The 14,764-nt window shown below is 37.8% G+C and overlaps 1 protein-coding gene across 7 annotated transcripts in view; it reads left to right on the forward strand.

Annotated features, from left to right (window-relative positions):
- Positions 1-14,764, forward strand: part of FOXJ3 (forkhead box J3) — a 149,476-nt gene that overhangs the window by 130,040 nt on the left and 4,672 nt on the right. For all 7 annotated transcript variants that reach the window (XM_047870540.1, XM_047870544.1, XM_047870541.1 and 4 more), the window contains 2 exons: positions 601-792; positions 14,296-14,403. In XM_047870540.1, coding sequence (XP_047726496.1) covers positions 601-792; positions 14,296-14,403 — 300 coding nt within the window. The remainder of the gene's footprint in view (positions 1-600; positions 793-14,295; positions 14,404-14,764) is intronic.

Genomic DNA, 14,764 nt, shown 5'->3' on the forward strand with positions numbered 1-14,764 from the left:
AACCAAATACACATGATCCTGTTTTCTCTCATAGATACAAGTTTCGTTGTGGTAGAAATAGATGTCTTCTTTTTTTTTTTTTTAATTTTTTTTTTTAACGTTTATTTTTGAGACAGAGAGAGACACAGCATGAACGGGAGAGGGTCAGAGAGAGAGAGGGAGACACAGAATCTGAAGCAGGCTCCAGGCTCTGCGTTGTCAGCACAGAGCCCAACACAGGGCTCGAACTCATGGACCGCGAGATCATGACCTGAGCCGAAGTCGGCCGCTTAACCGACTGAGCCACCCAGGCGCCCCACATATCTTCTTATCTAGTGTTTCTTTTGCAGTTGGAGTATGCTTAAAAATTCTGCAAAATTCATAATTAAGTCTTTTAGTCAGTTGGTATAGCAGAGGGTCAGACAAGAGTTCTGAAAGAAGTTTGGCCACATTTAGAATAATTAGGCTTTGAATAACTTTTAAATGTCATTTTGCATTGCATGGGAAAATCACTACCAGTGGAAATCTTGAGGGCTAAAAAAAAAATTGTGTCTTGTTATTTTCATTGGGATATTTGTAGAACAAACTATGCTAACTGTATTTCTAATGCTTTTCTCATAGGTTTGATGGAGAGTATGAGACAGGCAGATCTCAAGAACTGGTCTTTGGATCAGGTTCAGTTTGCTGATCTCTGTTCTTCTCTTAACCAATTCTTTACACAAACTGGCCTTATCCACTCACAGAGTAATGTTCAGCAAAATGTCTGTCATGGTGCCATGCATCCAGCAAAACCTTCCCAACACATTGGAACAGGTATGGATTTAATTATCTTCTCGATTTTCTCTCTTCATTTGTGTGAAATTCAGTAAGTGAGGTAACTTGGTATGTTACTTGGTATATTAATAGGTGACAGTGATCTGTTTGCATCTTTTTATTTTTAAGAAATGAAATGAACTCAAATATTATATGTATTTAAGGTATATTTTAGAAAAATTGAGATAAAGAGACTATATTTTTCTGTCATGATTTCTATGATTCTTTTGTTTACAATTGACTTTTCTTTGTGATCTTTTAAGTTCTCAAACAAGAATTAAATGTTTTAGATACATTTTTATAAGAATATAGTTATGAAGTTATATCAGTTTAAATGTGTATAGACTTGCAAAGAAAATCAGCATGTCTAATTTTATATATTTTCTAAGAATGTTAAGATTTAAATTTCAAAGTTTACTTGAAGAGCACATAATGGTAAATAGTCTCAGTATTTTACTCTTGACTCAAAATTTGTGCTCTGTAGTTTTCGTCTCACTTTCTTACTTTTCTCGTTACCTTTGTAGCCATCTCTGATTACAATGCCTTCTCTTTTCTCAAGTTTCTGTTCTGTAGGTGTTTACTATCCAAGTTCTCTCTTCATTTTAATTTCTTTCTACCTTTTATCTCTTAAGTTGACTTTCTGTTTGTTATTTTGGTTTTCTATTTGATGCATTTTTTAAAAGTTCTCTCTTTTTATTTTATTTACTTATTTTGAGAGAGACAGAGACAGCATGAGTGGGGGAGGGGCAGAGAGAGAGGGAGAGAGAGAATCCGAAGCAGACTCTGTGCTGCCTGCACAAAGCCCAGTGCAGGACTTGAACTTACCAAACCATGAGACTATGACCTGAGCTGAAACCAGGAGTTGGATGCTTAACCGACTGAGGCATCCAGGTGCCGCCAAAAGTCCTTTCTTTTCTATCCTGAGTGGCTTTCTTCAACCATTATCCTAGCAAATTTCACATATTCTCAAGATTCCCAGATCTTTCTTTTCCTGAAATCTTTATTTATGTGTCTTTTGATAGAAATCTTCCATCATCTGTGCTTCTTCCACTTGAATAGCTTACCTAACGTGAAACCCTCAGTGGCTATTTGATTTTGATGACTTACTCATTTCATAAATTATATCCAAGAACCTCATTCAGTGCTTGCCATATACCTGAATTTGTTGAGTGCCCTCTATGTGCCTGACAACTAAGCTTCATTTTTTGATAACTCTTTAGCTCCTTCCTGTCTGTGTCTTTCTCTGTCACTTCCTTTTTGGTATCTTCCTGATATATACTCTATGAAAAACATTTTTTATTGTAAAATATAATGTAAAATTCACCATCCCAGTCATCCTTAAATGTATAGTTCAGTGGCGTTAAATATATTCATAACGTGCAACTGTCCCCACCATCCATCTCCATAACTCTTTTCATCTTGTAAAGTGGATGATATTATGTACTCATTAAACAATACATCCCCCCCCCCGCCCCACATTCTAACCATCCCTCAACCCCCTGCCAAGGCCCTGGAAGCCACTATTCTACTTTCTGTTTCTGATTTTTGACTAAGTACTTCATGTAAGTGAAATACAGTATTTGTCTTTTTCTGACTGGCTTATTTCACTTCGCATCTCTTCATCCATGTTGTGGCACATGTTAGAATTTCCTTCCTTTTTATGGCTGTGTACTAGTGCACTGTATGTGTATACCACATTTGCTTATCCATTCATCTGTTGATGAACACTTAGGATGCTTTCATGTTTTAGCTGTTGTGAATAATGTTGCTGTGAACATGAGTGTACTGATATTTTTTCAAGGCCCGGCTTTCAGTTCTTTTGGGTGTATATCCATATCTGGAATTGCTGGATCTTGTGGTAATTCTGTTTCTTTTCTTTTTTTTTTTTTTAAATATGAAATTTATTGTCGAATTGGTTTCCATACAACACCCAGTGCTCATTCCAACAGGTGCCCTCCTCAATGCCCATCACCTACCTTCCCCTCCCTCCCACTCCCCCCATCAACCCTCAGTTTATTCTCAGTTTAAAAATTTTTTTTTTTAACGTTTATTTTTGAGACAGAGAGAGACAGAGCATGAACGGGGGAGGGGCAGAGAGAGAGGGAGACACAGAATTGGAAACAGGCTCCAGGCTCCGAGCCATCAGCCCAGAGCCCGACGCGGGGCTCGAACTCACAGACCGTGAGATCGTGACCTGAGCTGAAGTCGGACGCCCAACCGACTGAGCCACCCAGGCGCCCCTATTCTCAGTTTTTAAGAGTCTCTTATGGTTTGGCTCTCTCCCTCTCTAACTTTTTTTTTTCCCTTCCCCTCTGCCATGGTCCTCTGTTAAGTTTCTCAGGATCCATGTAAGAGTGAAAACATATGTATCTTTCTATGTATGACTTATTTCACTTAGCATGACACTCTCCAGTTCCATCCGCGTTGCTACAAAAGGTCATATTTCATTCTTTCTCATTGCCAAGTAGTATTCCATTGTGTATGTAAACCACAATTTTTCTTTATCCATTCATCAGGTGATAGACATTTAGGCTCTTTCCATCATTTGGCTATTGATGAAAGTGCTGCTATAAACATTGGGGTACAAGTGCCCCTATGCATCAGCACTCCTGTATCCCTTGGGTAATTCCTAGCAGTGCTGTTGCTGGGTCATAGGGTAGATCTGTTTTCAATTTTTTGAGGAACCTCCACACTGTTTTCCAGAGTGGCTGCACCAGTTTGCATTCCCACCAACAATGCAAGAGGGTTCCCGTTTCTCCACATCCTCACTAGCATCTATAGTCTCCTGATTTGTTCATTTTAGCCACTCTGACCAGTGTGAGGTGGTATCTCAGTGTGGTTTTGATTTGTATTTCCCTCATGAGGAGTGACGTTGAGCATCTTTTCATGTGCCTGTTGGCCATCTGGATGTCTTCTTTAGAGAAGTGTCTATTCATGTTTTCTGCCCATTTCTTCACTGGATTTTTTGTATTTCGGATGTGGAGTTTGGTGAGTTCTCTACAGACTTTGGATACTAGCCCTTTGATATGTCATTTGCAAATATTTTCTCCCATTCCGTTGGTTGCCTTTTAGTTTTATTGATTGTTTCCTTTGCAGTGCAGAAGCTTTTTATCTTGATGAGGTCCCAATAGTTCATTTTTGCTTTTAATTCCCTTGCCTTTGGAGATGTGTCAAGTAAGAAATTGCTGCGGCTGAGGTCAGAGAGGTCTTTTCCTGCTTTCTCCTCTAGGGTTTTGATGGTTTCCTGTCTCACATTCAGGTCCTTTATCTATTTTGAGTTTATTTTTGTGAATGGTGTAAGAAAGTGGTCTAGTTTCATTCTTCTGCATGTTGCTGTCCAGTTCTCCCAGCACCATTTGTTAAAGAGACTGTCTTTTTTCCATTGGATATTCTTTCCTGTTTTGTCAAAGATTAGTTGGCCATACGTTTGTGGGTCTAGTTCTGGGGTTTCTATTCTATTCCATTGGTCTATGTGTCTGTTTTTGTGCCAATACCATCTTGATGATTACAGCTTTGTAGTAGAGGCTAAAGTCTGGGATTGTGATGCCTCCCGCTTTGGTCTTCTTCTTCAATATCACTTGGGCTATTCGGGGTCTTTTGTGGTTCCATACAAATGTTAGGATTGCTTGTTCTAGCTTCGAGAAGAATGCTGGTGAAATTTTGATGGGGATTGCATTGAATGTGTAGATAGCTTTGGGTAGTATTGACATTTTAACTATTCTTCCAATCCATGAATGGAATGTTTTTCCATTTCTTTGTATCTTCTTCAATTTCCTTCATAAGCTTTCTATAGTTTTCAGCATACAGATCTTTTACATCTTTGGTTAGATTTATTCCTAGGTATTTTATGGTTCTTGGTGCAATTGTGAATGGGATCAGTTTCTTTATTTGTCTTTCTGTTGCTTCATTATTACTGTATAAGAATGAAACTGATTTTTGTACATTAACTTTGTATCCTGCAACTTTGCTGAATTCATGTATCAGTTCTAGCAGACTTTTGGTGGAGTCTGTCGGGTTTTCCGTGTATACATGTCATCTGCAAAAAGTGAGAGCTTGACTTCATCTTTGCCAATTTTGATGCCTTTGATTTCCTTTTGTTGTCTGATCATTGATGCTAGAACTTCCAACACTATGTTAAACAACAGCGGTGAGAGTGGACATCCCTGTCGTGTTCCTGATCTCAGGGGGAAAGCTCTCAGTTTTTCCCCATTGAGGATGATATTAGCTGTGGGCTTTTGATAAATGGCTTTTATGATGTTTAAGTATGTTCCTTCTATCCCAACTTTCAAGGGTTTTTATTAAGAATGCTGAATTTTGTCAAATGCTTTTTCTGCATCGATTGACAGAATCATATGGTTCTTTTCTTTTCTTTTATTAATATGATGTATCACATTGATTGATTTGCGAATGTTGAACCAGCCCTGCAGCCCAGGAATGAATCCCACTTGATCATGGTGAATAATTCTTTTTATATGCTGTTGAATTAGATTCATTAGTATCTTATTGAGAATTTTTGCATCCATATTCATCAGGGATATTGGCCTGTAGTTCTCTTTTTTTTGCTGGGTCTCTGTCTGGTTTAGGAATCAAAGTAGTGCTGGCTTCATAGAATGAGTCTGGAAGTTTTCCTTCCTTCTATTTTTTGGAACAGCTTGAGAAGGATAGGTATTATCTCTGCTTTAAATGTCTGGTAGAATTCCCCAGGGAAGCCATCTGGTCCTGGACTCTTATTTGTTGGGAGATTTTTGATAACTGATTGAATTTCTTTGCTGGTTATGGGTCTTTTCAAGTTTTCTATTTCTTCCTGTTCGAGTTTTGGAAGTGAGTGGGTGTTTAGGAATTTGTCCATTTCTTCCAGGTTGTCCAGTTTGTTGGCATATAATTTTTCATAGTATTCTCTGATAATTGCTTGTATTTCTGAGGGGTTGGTTGTAATAATTCCATTTTCATTCATGATTTTATCTATTTGGGTCATCTCCCTTTTCTTTTTGAGAAGTCTGGCTAGAGGTTTATCAATTTTGTTTATTTTTTCACAAAACCAACTCTTGGTTTCATTGATCTGCTCTACAGTTTTTTTAGATTCTATATTGTTTATTTCTGCTCTGATCTTTATTATTTCTCTTCTGCTGGGCTTGGGGTGTCTTTGCTGTTCTGCTTCTATTTCCTTTAGGTGTGCTGTTAGATTTTGTATTTGGGATTTTTCTTGTTTCTTGAGATAGGCCTGGATTGCAAAAAACATCTCATCCTCAGGTTGAAGAAGCAAAGAGGAGTGAGGAAAGATATCGCTCAAAGTCTCTGCAGTAGAGATTGTGACCTGAATGGACTTCTGGAACAAAAACCACTTCTGAAATACATACGATTTCCACTCATTCACAGGCAGATCTATCCTACTTTAGGTCTTCAGAGATCCCCACTGTGCCAAGCTCAGGGTCTAGCACTGGCGGGAGCTCCACCCTGGGTTGCGGAAGTAATCCAGGTTACTGCTTGACTATGGTTAGCAGCAGGGTTATCAGCGAATAGCTCTCTTCCAGTCGGTTGGTCTGCCAAAAGCCGAGCCAGGCTTTTCACCGAGAACCCTCTTAGCAAGCTTCCCTGTTTCATTTTTTTGAGGAACCACCATACTGTTTTTCACAGTGGCTATACCATTTTACAATCCCACTAACAGTGTACAAGGTTTCCAGTTTTTCTGCGTCGCCAACATTTGTTATTTTCTGGGTTTTTTTTTTTTTTTCTCTTTTTAAAAAAAATAGTTATTGGGTGTGAGGTGGTATCTCATTGTAGTTTTGATTTGCATTCCTTGATAATTAGTGATACTGAGCAGCTTTTCATCTGCTTATTGACCATTTTTGGATCTTCTTTGGAGAACTGTCTATTCAAGTCCTTTGTCCATTTTTTAATTGGGTTGTGTTTTTGTTTTGTTGCTGAGTTTTTAGTAGTTTTTGTTAGTAGTAGTTCTTGATATTTCTGGTTATTAACCCTTTGTCAGGTACATGATTTGCAGATATTTTCCTTTATTATTTTGTTTTCTTTTTTTTTACTGTGTTGATAGTATCTTTTGATGCACAGTTTTTAAATTTTTCATGGAGTCCAGCTCATCTGATTTTTGTTGCCTGTGACTTTGGTATCCTATCCAAGAAATCATTGCCAAATCCAATGTTATGTAGCTCTTTCCCTATGTTTTCATCTAAGAATTTTATGGTTTAGGTCTTGCATTTAATAAGTCTTTGACCCATTTTGAGTTAATTTTTGTATATGCTGTCAGATAAGAGTCCAGTTTCCTGCTTTTGCGTATGTATATCCAGTCTTTTCCTAGCTGAAAAGACTGTCCTTTCCCCATAGAAAGGTTTTGACACCTTTGTCAAAAATCATTTGACCAGGGGCTCCTGGGTGGCTCAGTCAGTTGGGCGTCTGACTCTTGGTTTCAGCTCAGGTCGTGATCTCATGGTTCATGGGTTGAAGCCCCACATTGGGCCCCACACTGACAGCACAGGGCCTGCTTAGGATTTTTTCTCCCTCTCCCTCTACCCCTTCCCCACCCCCTCTCAAAATAAATACACAAACTTGAAAAAAAATCATTTGACTATATACACAAGAGTTCGTTCCTGGGTTCTGTGTTCTATTCCAGTGTTCTTACTGTATTTGTCTTTATGCCAGCACCACATTATTTCAGCTACTATGTTTTTGTAGTAAGTTTTGAAATCAGGAAGTGTGAGTCTGCCAGCTTTTTGTTCAAGATAGTTTTGGCTCTTCAGGGTCTCTTGAGATTCCCTATACATTTTAGGATGGGATTTTCTGTTTTTGCCAAAAAGAAAAAATGGATTTTTGATACAGATTACATTGACTCTGTAGATCACTTTGGATGGTATTGACATCTTAACAGTATTGTCTTCCAGTCTGTGAACATGAGATACGTTTTCATTTAATTTATGTCGTCTTGAATTTCTTTCAGCAATGTTTTTGTAGTTTTCATTGTACAAGTCTTAAACTTCTGTAATTAATTCCTAAGTATTTTTTATGCCATTGTAAATGGACTTATTTCTATAATTTCCTTTTTCAGATTACTCATTGTGTAAAAATGGAACTGATTTTTGCCAAATATTGACTTTGTATCCTCTACTTTGCTGGATTTACTTATTCTGACAGTTTGCTTGCTTTGGGGGTGGAAAGTTTGGAGGTTTTTACATATAAGATCGTATCTGTGAGCTGAGATAAATATACTTTTTCCTTTCTGATTTTGATGCCTTTTATTTCTCTTTCTTGCCTAATTGCTCTGGCTAGAACTCCCAGTAGTATGGTGAATGAAAGTGGTAAAAGTCGACATCCTTGCTGTGTTCTTGGTCTTAGAAAAGTTTTCAAGTCTTTCACCATTGAGCATAATGTTTGCTGTGGGATTTCCGAATATGGTTTTTAACATGTTAAAGTAGCTTCCTTTTATTCCTAGTTTGTGTTTTTATTATGAAACTTTCATCATTAACTTCTCCTGCATCAATTGAGATGAGCATGTAGGTTTATCCCCCCCTTTATTCTGTTAGTGTGGTGTATTGCATTGATCAATTTTCATATGTTGGACTACCCTTTTATATTCCAGAAATAATCTCACTTGGTCATGGTGTTTAATCCTTCTAATATGGTATTAAATTAATTTTGCTTGTATTTTGTTTAGAGTTTTTGGATCAGTGTTCATAAAGGACATTGGTCTGTAGTTTCCTTGTTAGGTGTCTTTGTCTCACTTTGGTATCAGGCTAATTTTGGCCTCATAGGATGAGTTAGGAAGTGCTTCCTGTCTTTCAGTGTTTTGGAAAAGTTTGAGAAGGATTGGTGTTAGTTATTTAAATGTTTGGTATAATTCACCAGTGAAGCTGTCAGGTCCAAGGCTTTTCTTTGCTGATAGATTTTTGATTAACTGATTCAATCTTACAGTTTTAAGTGTATTCAGATTTTCTATTTCTTTGTGATTTAGTCTTGGTGGCTCTTGTGTTTCTAGGAATTTGTTCATTTCATCTAGGTTATCCAATATATTAATGTACAGTTGCTCGTAGTACTCTCATATGATCCTGTTTTTTTACTTTTTGATCAGTTTTAGTAATTTTTTTAATGTTTATTTTATTTTTGTGAGAGAGCGAGCAAGCAAGCACAAGTGGGGAAGGGCAGAGAGGGAGACACAGAATCCGAAGCAGGCTCCAAGCTCTGAGCTGTCAACACAGAGCCCAACATGGGGCTTGAACTCAAACTGTGAGATCATGACCTGAACCACAGTTAGATGTTTAACTGACTGAGCCACCCAGGTGCCCCATTTTTTATCCATTGACTATCACCACTTTCATTTCTGATTTTATCCGTTGTCTATTTTATTTATCTCTGCTCTAATCTTTATGATTTCCTTCTTTCTGATAGCTTTGGATTTATTCTGTTCTTTTTTTGTAGGTCTTTTTTTTTTTTTTTTAATTTTTATTTATTTTGAGAGAGGTATTGAGTGTACACCAGCATGGGAGGGGCAGAGGGAGAGAGAGAATCCCAAGCAGGCTAACAGTCAGTACAGAGCCTGATGCAGGTCTTGAACTCATGAACCATGAGATCGTGACCTGAGCTGAAATTGAGTCAGACACTTAACTGAGCCACCCAGGTGCCCCTGTAGGTCTTAAAATTGTAAAGTTAGGTTTTTGATGGAGATCTTCCTTGTTTTTATGTGTTTATGACTATAAATTTCCCCCTCGACACTACTCTGGCTGTTCCATAAGTCTCCATATGTTGTTTTGTTTACATTTGCCTCTAAGTATTTTCTAATTTTTCTTATGATCTCTTCTTTGATCTGTTAGTTGTTTGAGGGTTGTTTTAACTTCCACAAATTTGAGAATTTTCCAGTTTACTTCTGTTACTGATTTCTAACTTCATCCTGTTGTGGTGAGAGAAGATACTTTGTATATCTTATCATTTAAAATCTATTGAGACTTAATGTGGAGCCTAAATATGGTCTGTCCTATGAAATGTCCAGGTGCACTTGAGAAGAATGTGTATACTATACTGTTCTGGGTAGAATGTTCTGTATTTGTCTGTTAGATCTAGTTGGTTTATTGTGTTCTCTGTTTCCTTACTTATCTTCTGCCTGGTTCTTTCCATTATTGAGTGTGGGGTATTTACATCACCAATTATTATTGCAGAGTTGTTTATTTCTCCTTTCCATTCTGTCAGTTTTTGCTTCATATTTTTTGTGGTCTATTATTAGGTGCATACGGTGTTTATAATTGTTATGTCTTTTTGCTGTATTGAACCTTTTGTTGATATATAATGTCCTTCTTTGTCTTTGTAACCTTTTTTGATTGAAAGTCTGTCTGATACTAATGTAGTAATCTCTGTTCTCTTTGGTTGCTTTTTGGCATGGAATATCTTTTTCAATCTTTCCACTTTCATTTTATGTGTGTCTTTGGATGTAAAGTGAGTCTTTTATAGATATGTGTTCTTACATATTCTGCCAGTCTCTGTCTTTTGATTGGAGAATTTGATCCCTTCACATTTAAAGTAATTACTGGTGAGTGATTTCTGTCATCTATAAGGTTTTATAGGTTTTTGACACTTATTTTTGCATTACTGTCTTCTTTTGTATTTAGTTGATTTTTCGTAGTGAAATATTTGAATTCTTTCACATTCCTTTTGTGTATATTGCATAGCTCTTTGTGGTTGCCATGGGGATTACATTTACCATCCTAAAGTTGTAACACTCTAATTTGAATTTCTATCAGTTTAACTTTTATAATACACAAAATCTCAATTCCTTTACAGCTGCATCTCTACCCCTTTTGGTTGCTGACATCACATAATCACTTCTTTATACATAGTGTGCCCAAAAATATATATTAATAATTCCTTTAAATGCATTCATCTCTTAAATTATGTAGAAAACAACATGTGGAGTTACAAATGAAAGTTACAATAATATAAGCTTCTAGATTAATCGTTTTTAGAAAATGTATTAGTCTCTTTAGTCGTGTAGAGAAGATAAAGTAGTTCTAGATTGTTGCTGCAGTAATACTAGCTCTTATGATAGCTCATGTATTTACCTTTTTTGAGATCTGTATTTCTTCATACAGCTTTGAGTTACTGTCTAGTGTCCTTTTATTTCACCCTGCACAACTCCCTTGAGCATTTCTTGGAGGGCAGGTCTAATGGTAACAAACTTCTTTAGCTTTTGTTTATCTGGAAATGTCTTATTTTCTCCCTCCCTCTTGAAAAGGACAGTTTTGTTGGGTGTAGCAATTCTTGGTTGACACTTTTTCTTTTAGCACTTTGAATAGATTAGCCCACTGACTTCTGACTCCCAGCATTTCTCATGAAAAATCTTCTATCTTATTGAGGTTCCTTTGTATGTGACAAGTCACTTCCCTCTCGTTTTAAGATTGTCTCTTTATCTTTGGCTTTTGAAAATTTGATTATAATATGTCCCTTGACACGTGGGTCTCTTGACTTGATCTTACTTAGAGTTTGTTGAGCTTCTTGGATGTTTTCATTCCTCTCTTACCAAATTTGGGTTGTTTTCAGCCATTATATTTTCAAACATTTTCTCTACTCCTCCCAACCCCCACTTCTTCTGGAACTCCCACAATGCAGACTTGGTCTGTTTGATAGTGTCCCACAGGTCCTTAGGCTCTGTTTGTTTTGTTTTTTTAATTTTTTTCAAATTTTTTTCTTTGGTTACTTAAGCCTAGATAATTTTCATTGTCTTATCTTCAAGCTTGCTGATTCTTTCTTCTGACTGCTCAAATTTATCTTTGAATTCTGTAGTGAATTTTTCATTTCAGTTCTAGAATTTTATTTCTTTTGAGGTTTTCTATCTCTTTATTGGTATTTTCAGTTTGTTCATACATTCTTTTTTTTTAAGTTTTTTTAAGTTTATATATTGGGGCCGGGCAGAGAGAGAGAGAGAGAGAGAGAATGAATCTCAAGCAGGCTCCACGCTGACAGTGAGCCCAAAGCAGGGCTCAAACCCACCCACAAACTGTGAGATCATGACTTGAACCGAAATCAAGAGTCAGATCCTTAACTGAATGAGCCACCCATGCACCCGTGACTTTTTTTCATCTTCCTTTAGTCTTTGAGCATCTTTAAGACAGTTGTTTTAAAGTCTTTGTGTAGTAGGTCTGTCATCAGATCTTTTTCAAGGGCAAGTTTTATTGATTTATTCTTACTTTGGGGCATACTATTTTGTTTATTTGTATGCCTTGTGATTTTTTTGTTGTTGTTGAAAACTAGACACTTGACTCTAATAGTGTGGTACTTATGGAAACCAGATTATTTCCTTTCCCCGGGGTTTGCTGTTTTTAAATATTGTTTTTGCCTATTGTTTTTGTTTTCTTGGTTGTTGCAAGGTGTCCTTATGCTAAGGTTTTCCCTAAAGTCTTCTCAGGTCTTCTCTGAGCCTGTGCTTTTTCTCTTGGTGTCGGTGGTCACTTTCTAATTTTCCCAGTATACGTAGTTGTTTTTCACTGTCCTAGTTTTTAATGTCTGTCTCTCAAAAAGGTAAAAAGAGGAAAATGAAAGAGGGAGGAAAAGGGGCAGTAGCCCCCTTTAAAGCCCCAGGAAATCAGTTTGTGTTAGGTGAGGAGCTTGCAGCATTGGTAGAAGGTACGACATGACCACCCTCCTTTTTGTCTGTATCTCTGTGATCAGAGCACAGATCCCTAGTATTTGGAGAACAGTGTCCTTTTTTCCCACCCTGGCTCCTGCCAGCTGTATAAGTTCGAGGAACACAGGAACAGCTGCCTACAATGGGGTAGGGAGGAGGGATAAGTTCAGAAACTTGGGCTTTTTGTTTAATGTGGGTGTCCATCTGTTCCTGTGATCCTTGTTTATTCCCATCATTCTTCTCTAATTGTCACCTCGCTCTCCCTTTAAGAATTACTAAGCCAAGAAAGAGAAATGAAAAAAATATAAAAACAGAATTAATCTCCATAAAAATCAGTTGTCTTTTGATTGTGACTTGAATTGTTAAGGATGAGTAGAAAGAGAGCTAAGATTTTACAAGACAGAGGCTGAGAAGTCACTGATAAATGAGTGACCATATTACTCAAAGTGGCATGGTCCCTCCACCCTGGTGCAGTGTTTAGAAATTGCACCAGCCACTCATGTAAAGCCTCATCAGCACTTGGGGGCAGGATTTTTCCTCTAAGAATATACTAGAGCTGCAGCTTAGTGTAACTTTTCTCCTTTCTTTTCTTCCTAAATCTTCAGTATGGGAAATTGGCCAAAGAGTTTAGTTCTGACTGTAAACTTTGCTATAAAAAGTCATGTTATCTTGGGAAGCAGTGGCTGGAAGTCAGAGGTCTGGGTTCTGTTCCTGGTTCTGTCTAATTTTTCCTCTGGTCCTAGGTCCTCATTTGCATGAACAGAGGTAGGCCTGAATTAGACTGTTTCAGAGGCTGTTTTAAGCATGGGCAGTCTGACATTCCAGTGACAGGTAAAAACTTGTGAGCAGCCAAATACAGTGTTCCTGCCATGAGTATCGTTTTAGTTTCCTCTGGGAAAATGGTTGCTGTTTTCTAGTTTGATTACAGCAGTGGTAGAATGCAATTGTAATTTGTGTGACACAATAGAATACCTAAGGGAGAAATAGCCTTTCCAGAATTCCAGATGGTCCATACAATGTGAGCCAGTGTTATGGTTCTTTTTCCCCGGGAGTAATTGGTGGTGGGCTTATGATGTTTGCTTCCCTCTCTTTCTACTTTGCATTAGGATGCAATGTAATTGACATTTTAGAGCTGTTACACTTAATGGCTCCTGTCAACAAAAATATATTAAGAACCTTCTGAAATGCCATTCAAATGAGATTTCTGTTTCCCTTCTCCACACTTCTGAATAATACATCTTTGATCACCTTTACTTGGTATAACTCTGTTAAACTTGTGCAGATCTTTCCTGTCATTTTGTGCCCCCATTCACTTTGTTAATCAGCTAGGGCACTTACAGATAGGTCTACTTTGAAAGTGAGAAAATCAGGGACATAGGGACAGTGGTTACTAGAAAGAGCCTGTGATTTAGGAGAACTGGATTGTAGCCCTACCCCTGTCAAACTGATATTCTTTGGGCAAGTCTGCTTAGTCTCTCTGAGCCTCGGTTGTCTCAGCCATAAAATGGGGATAATCCCTGTCTTGCCCTCATTTTGGACTTAATGGGAGGCTCAGATGGTAATAGATACGAAAATGCTTTTGAACTGTTATGAAGTATATAACAACAACAATAGAGACATATAACTTGCCTTCAGGCCTCCAGACAGTAAGAGACAGAGCTGGAATTAGCATCGTGTACTCACATTCAGCCTGGCACCATGTTCGAGAAGCCAGCACCACCTTTTGGTAGTTTTAGCATCTGAAAGGAGTAATTTTTCTTTCTCTTTTCTTCCTTGCCTTACCTGCTTAATTTAGTTTTAGGTAACAATTGTATTAAGATTTTAATGTTTAACTTGTTTATTAATGGCAATATGTTTTCCTTCTTTCTGTTTTTCAATCTGATTAGGAAATTTGTACATAGACTCCAGGCAAAATCTCCCTCCTTCAGTGATGCCGCCTCCTGGTTACCCTCACATCCCACAGGCACTCAGCACTCCAGGAACGACTATTGCAGGTAATTTGGGCTGTGTTGTGTTGCATTTGGTACTCAGAGGGTAATATGGAAAAGCTTTAGCTGTCTCAGCAGCGAACAAGGCCATTGAGGAGGGAGTAAACTCCTTGGTGAGGGAGGATGGGGTGTGGGGTGCACAGTTACTTGGCTTCAGTGCTGAGGAAATGGCTCTTTAGGCCATTTGACCTGAAGTCTCTTCGATGCTGTGATTCTAATTGTTGTCCTGCCTCTCTAATGAGGTCCAGGGCATAGAGCTTGTCCTGGGGTCTTAGGAATCTTTGAGGCTTTTTGACTTTGATGGGACTTGAGCAGGCTTCAAGAACTTGCTTTGATTAGCTCCTACGTATTCTGTTCCATTCATTCT

This window comes from Prionailurus viverrinus, chromosome C1 (assembly GCF_022837055.1).
Source record: "Prionailurus viverrinus isolate Anna chromosome C1, UM_Priviv_1.0, whole genome shotgun sequence".
Taxonomy (NCBI): Eukaryota; Metazoa; Chordata; class Mammalia; order Carnivora; family Felidae; genus Prionailurus; species Prionailurus viverrinus.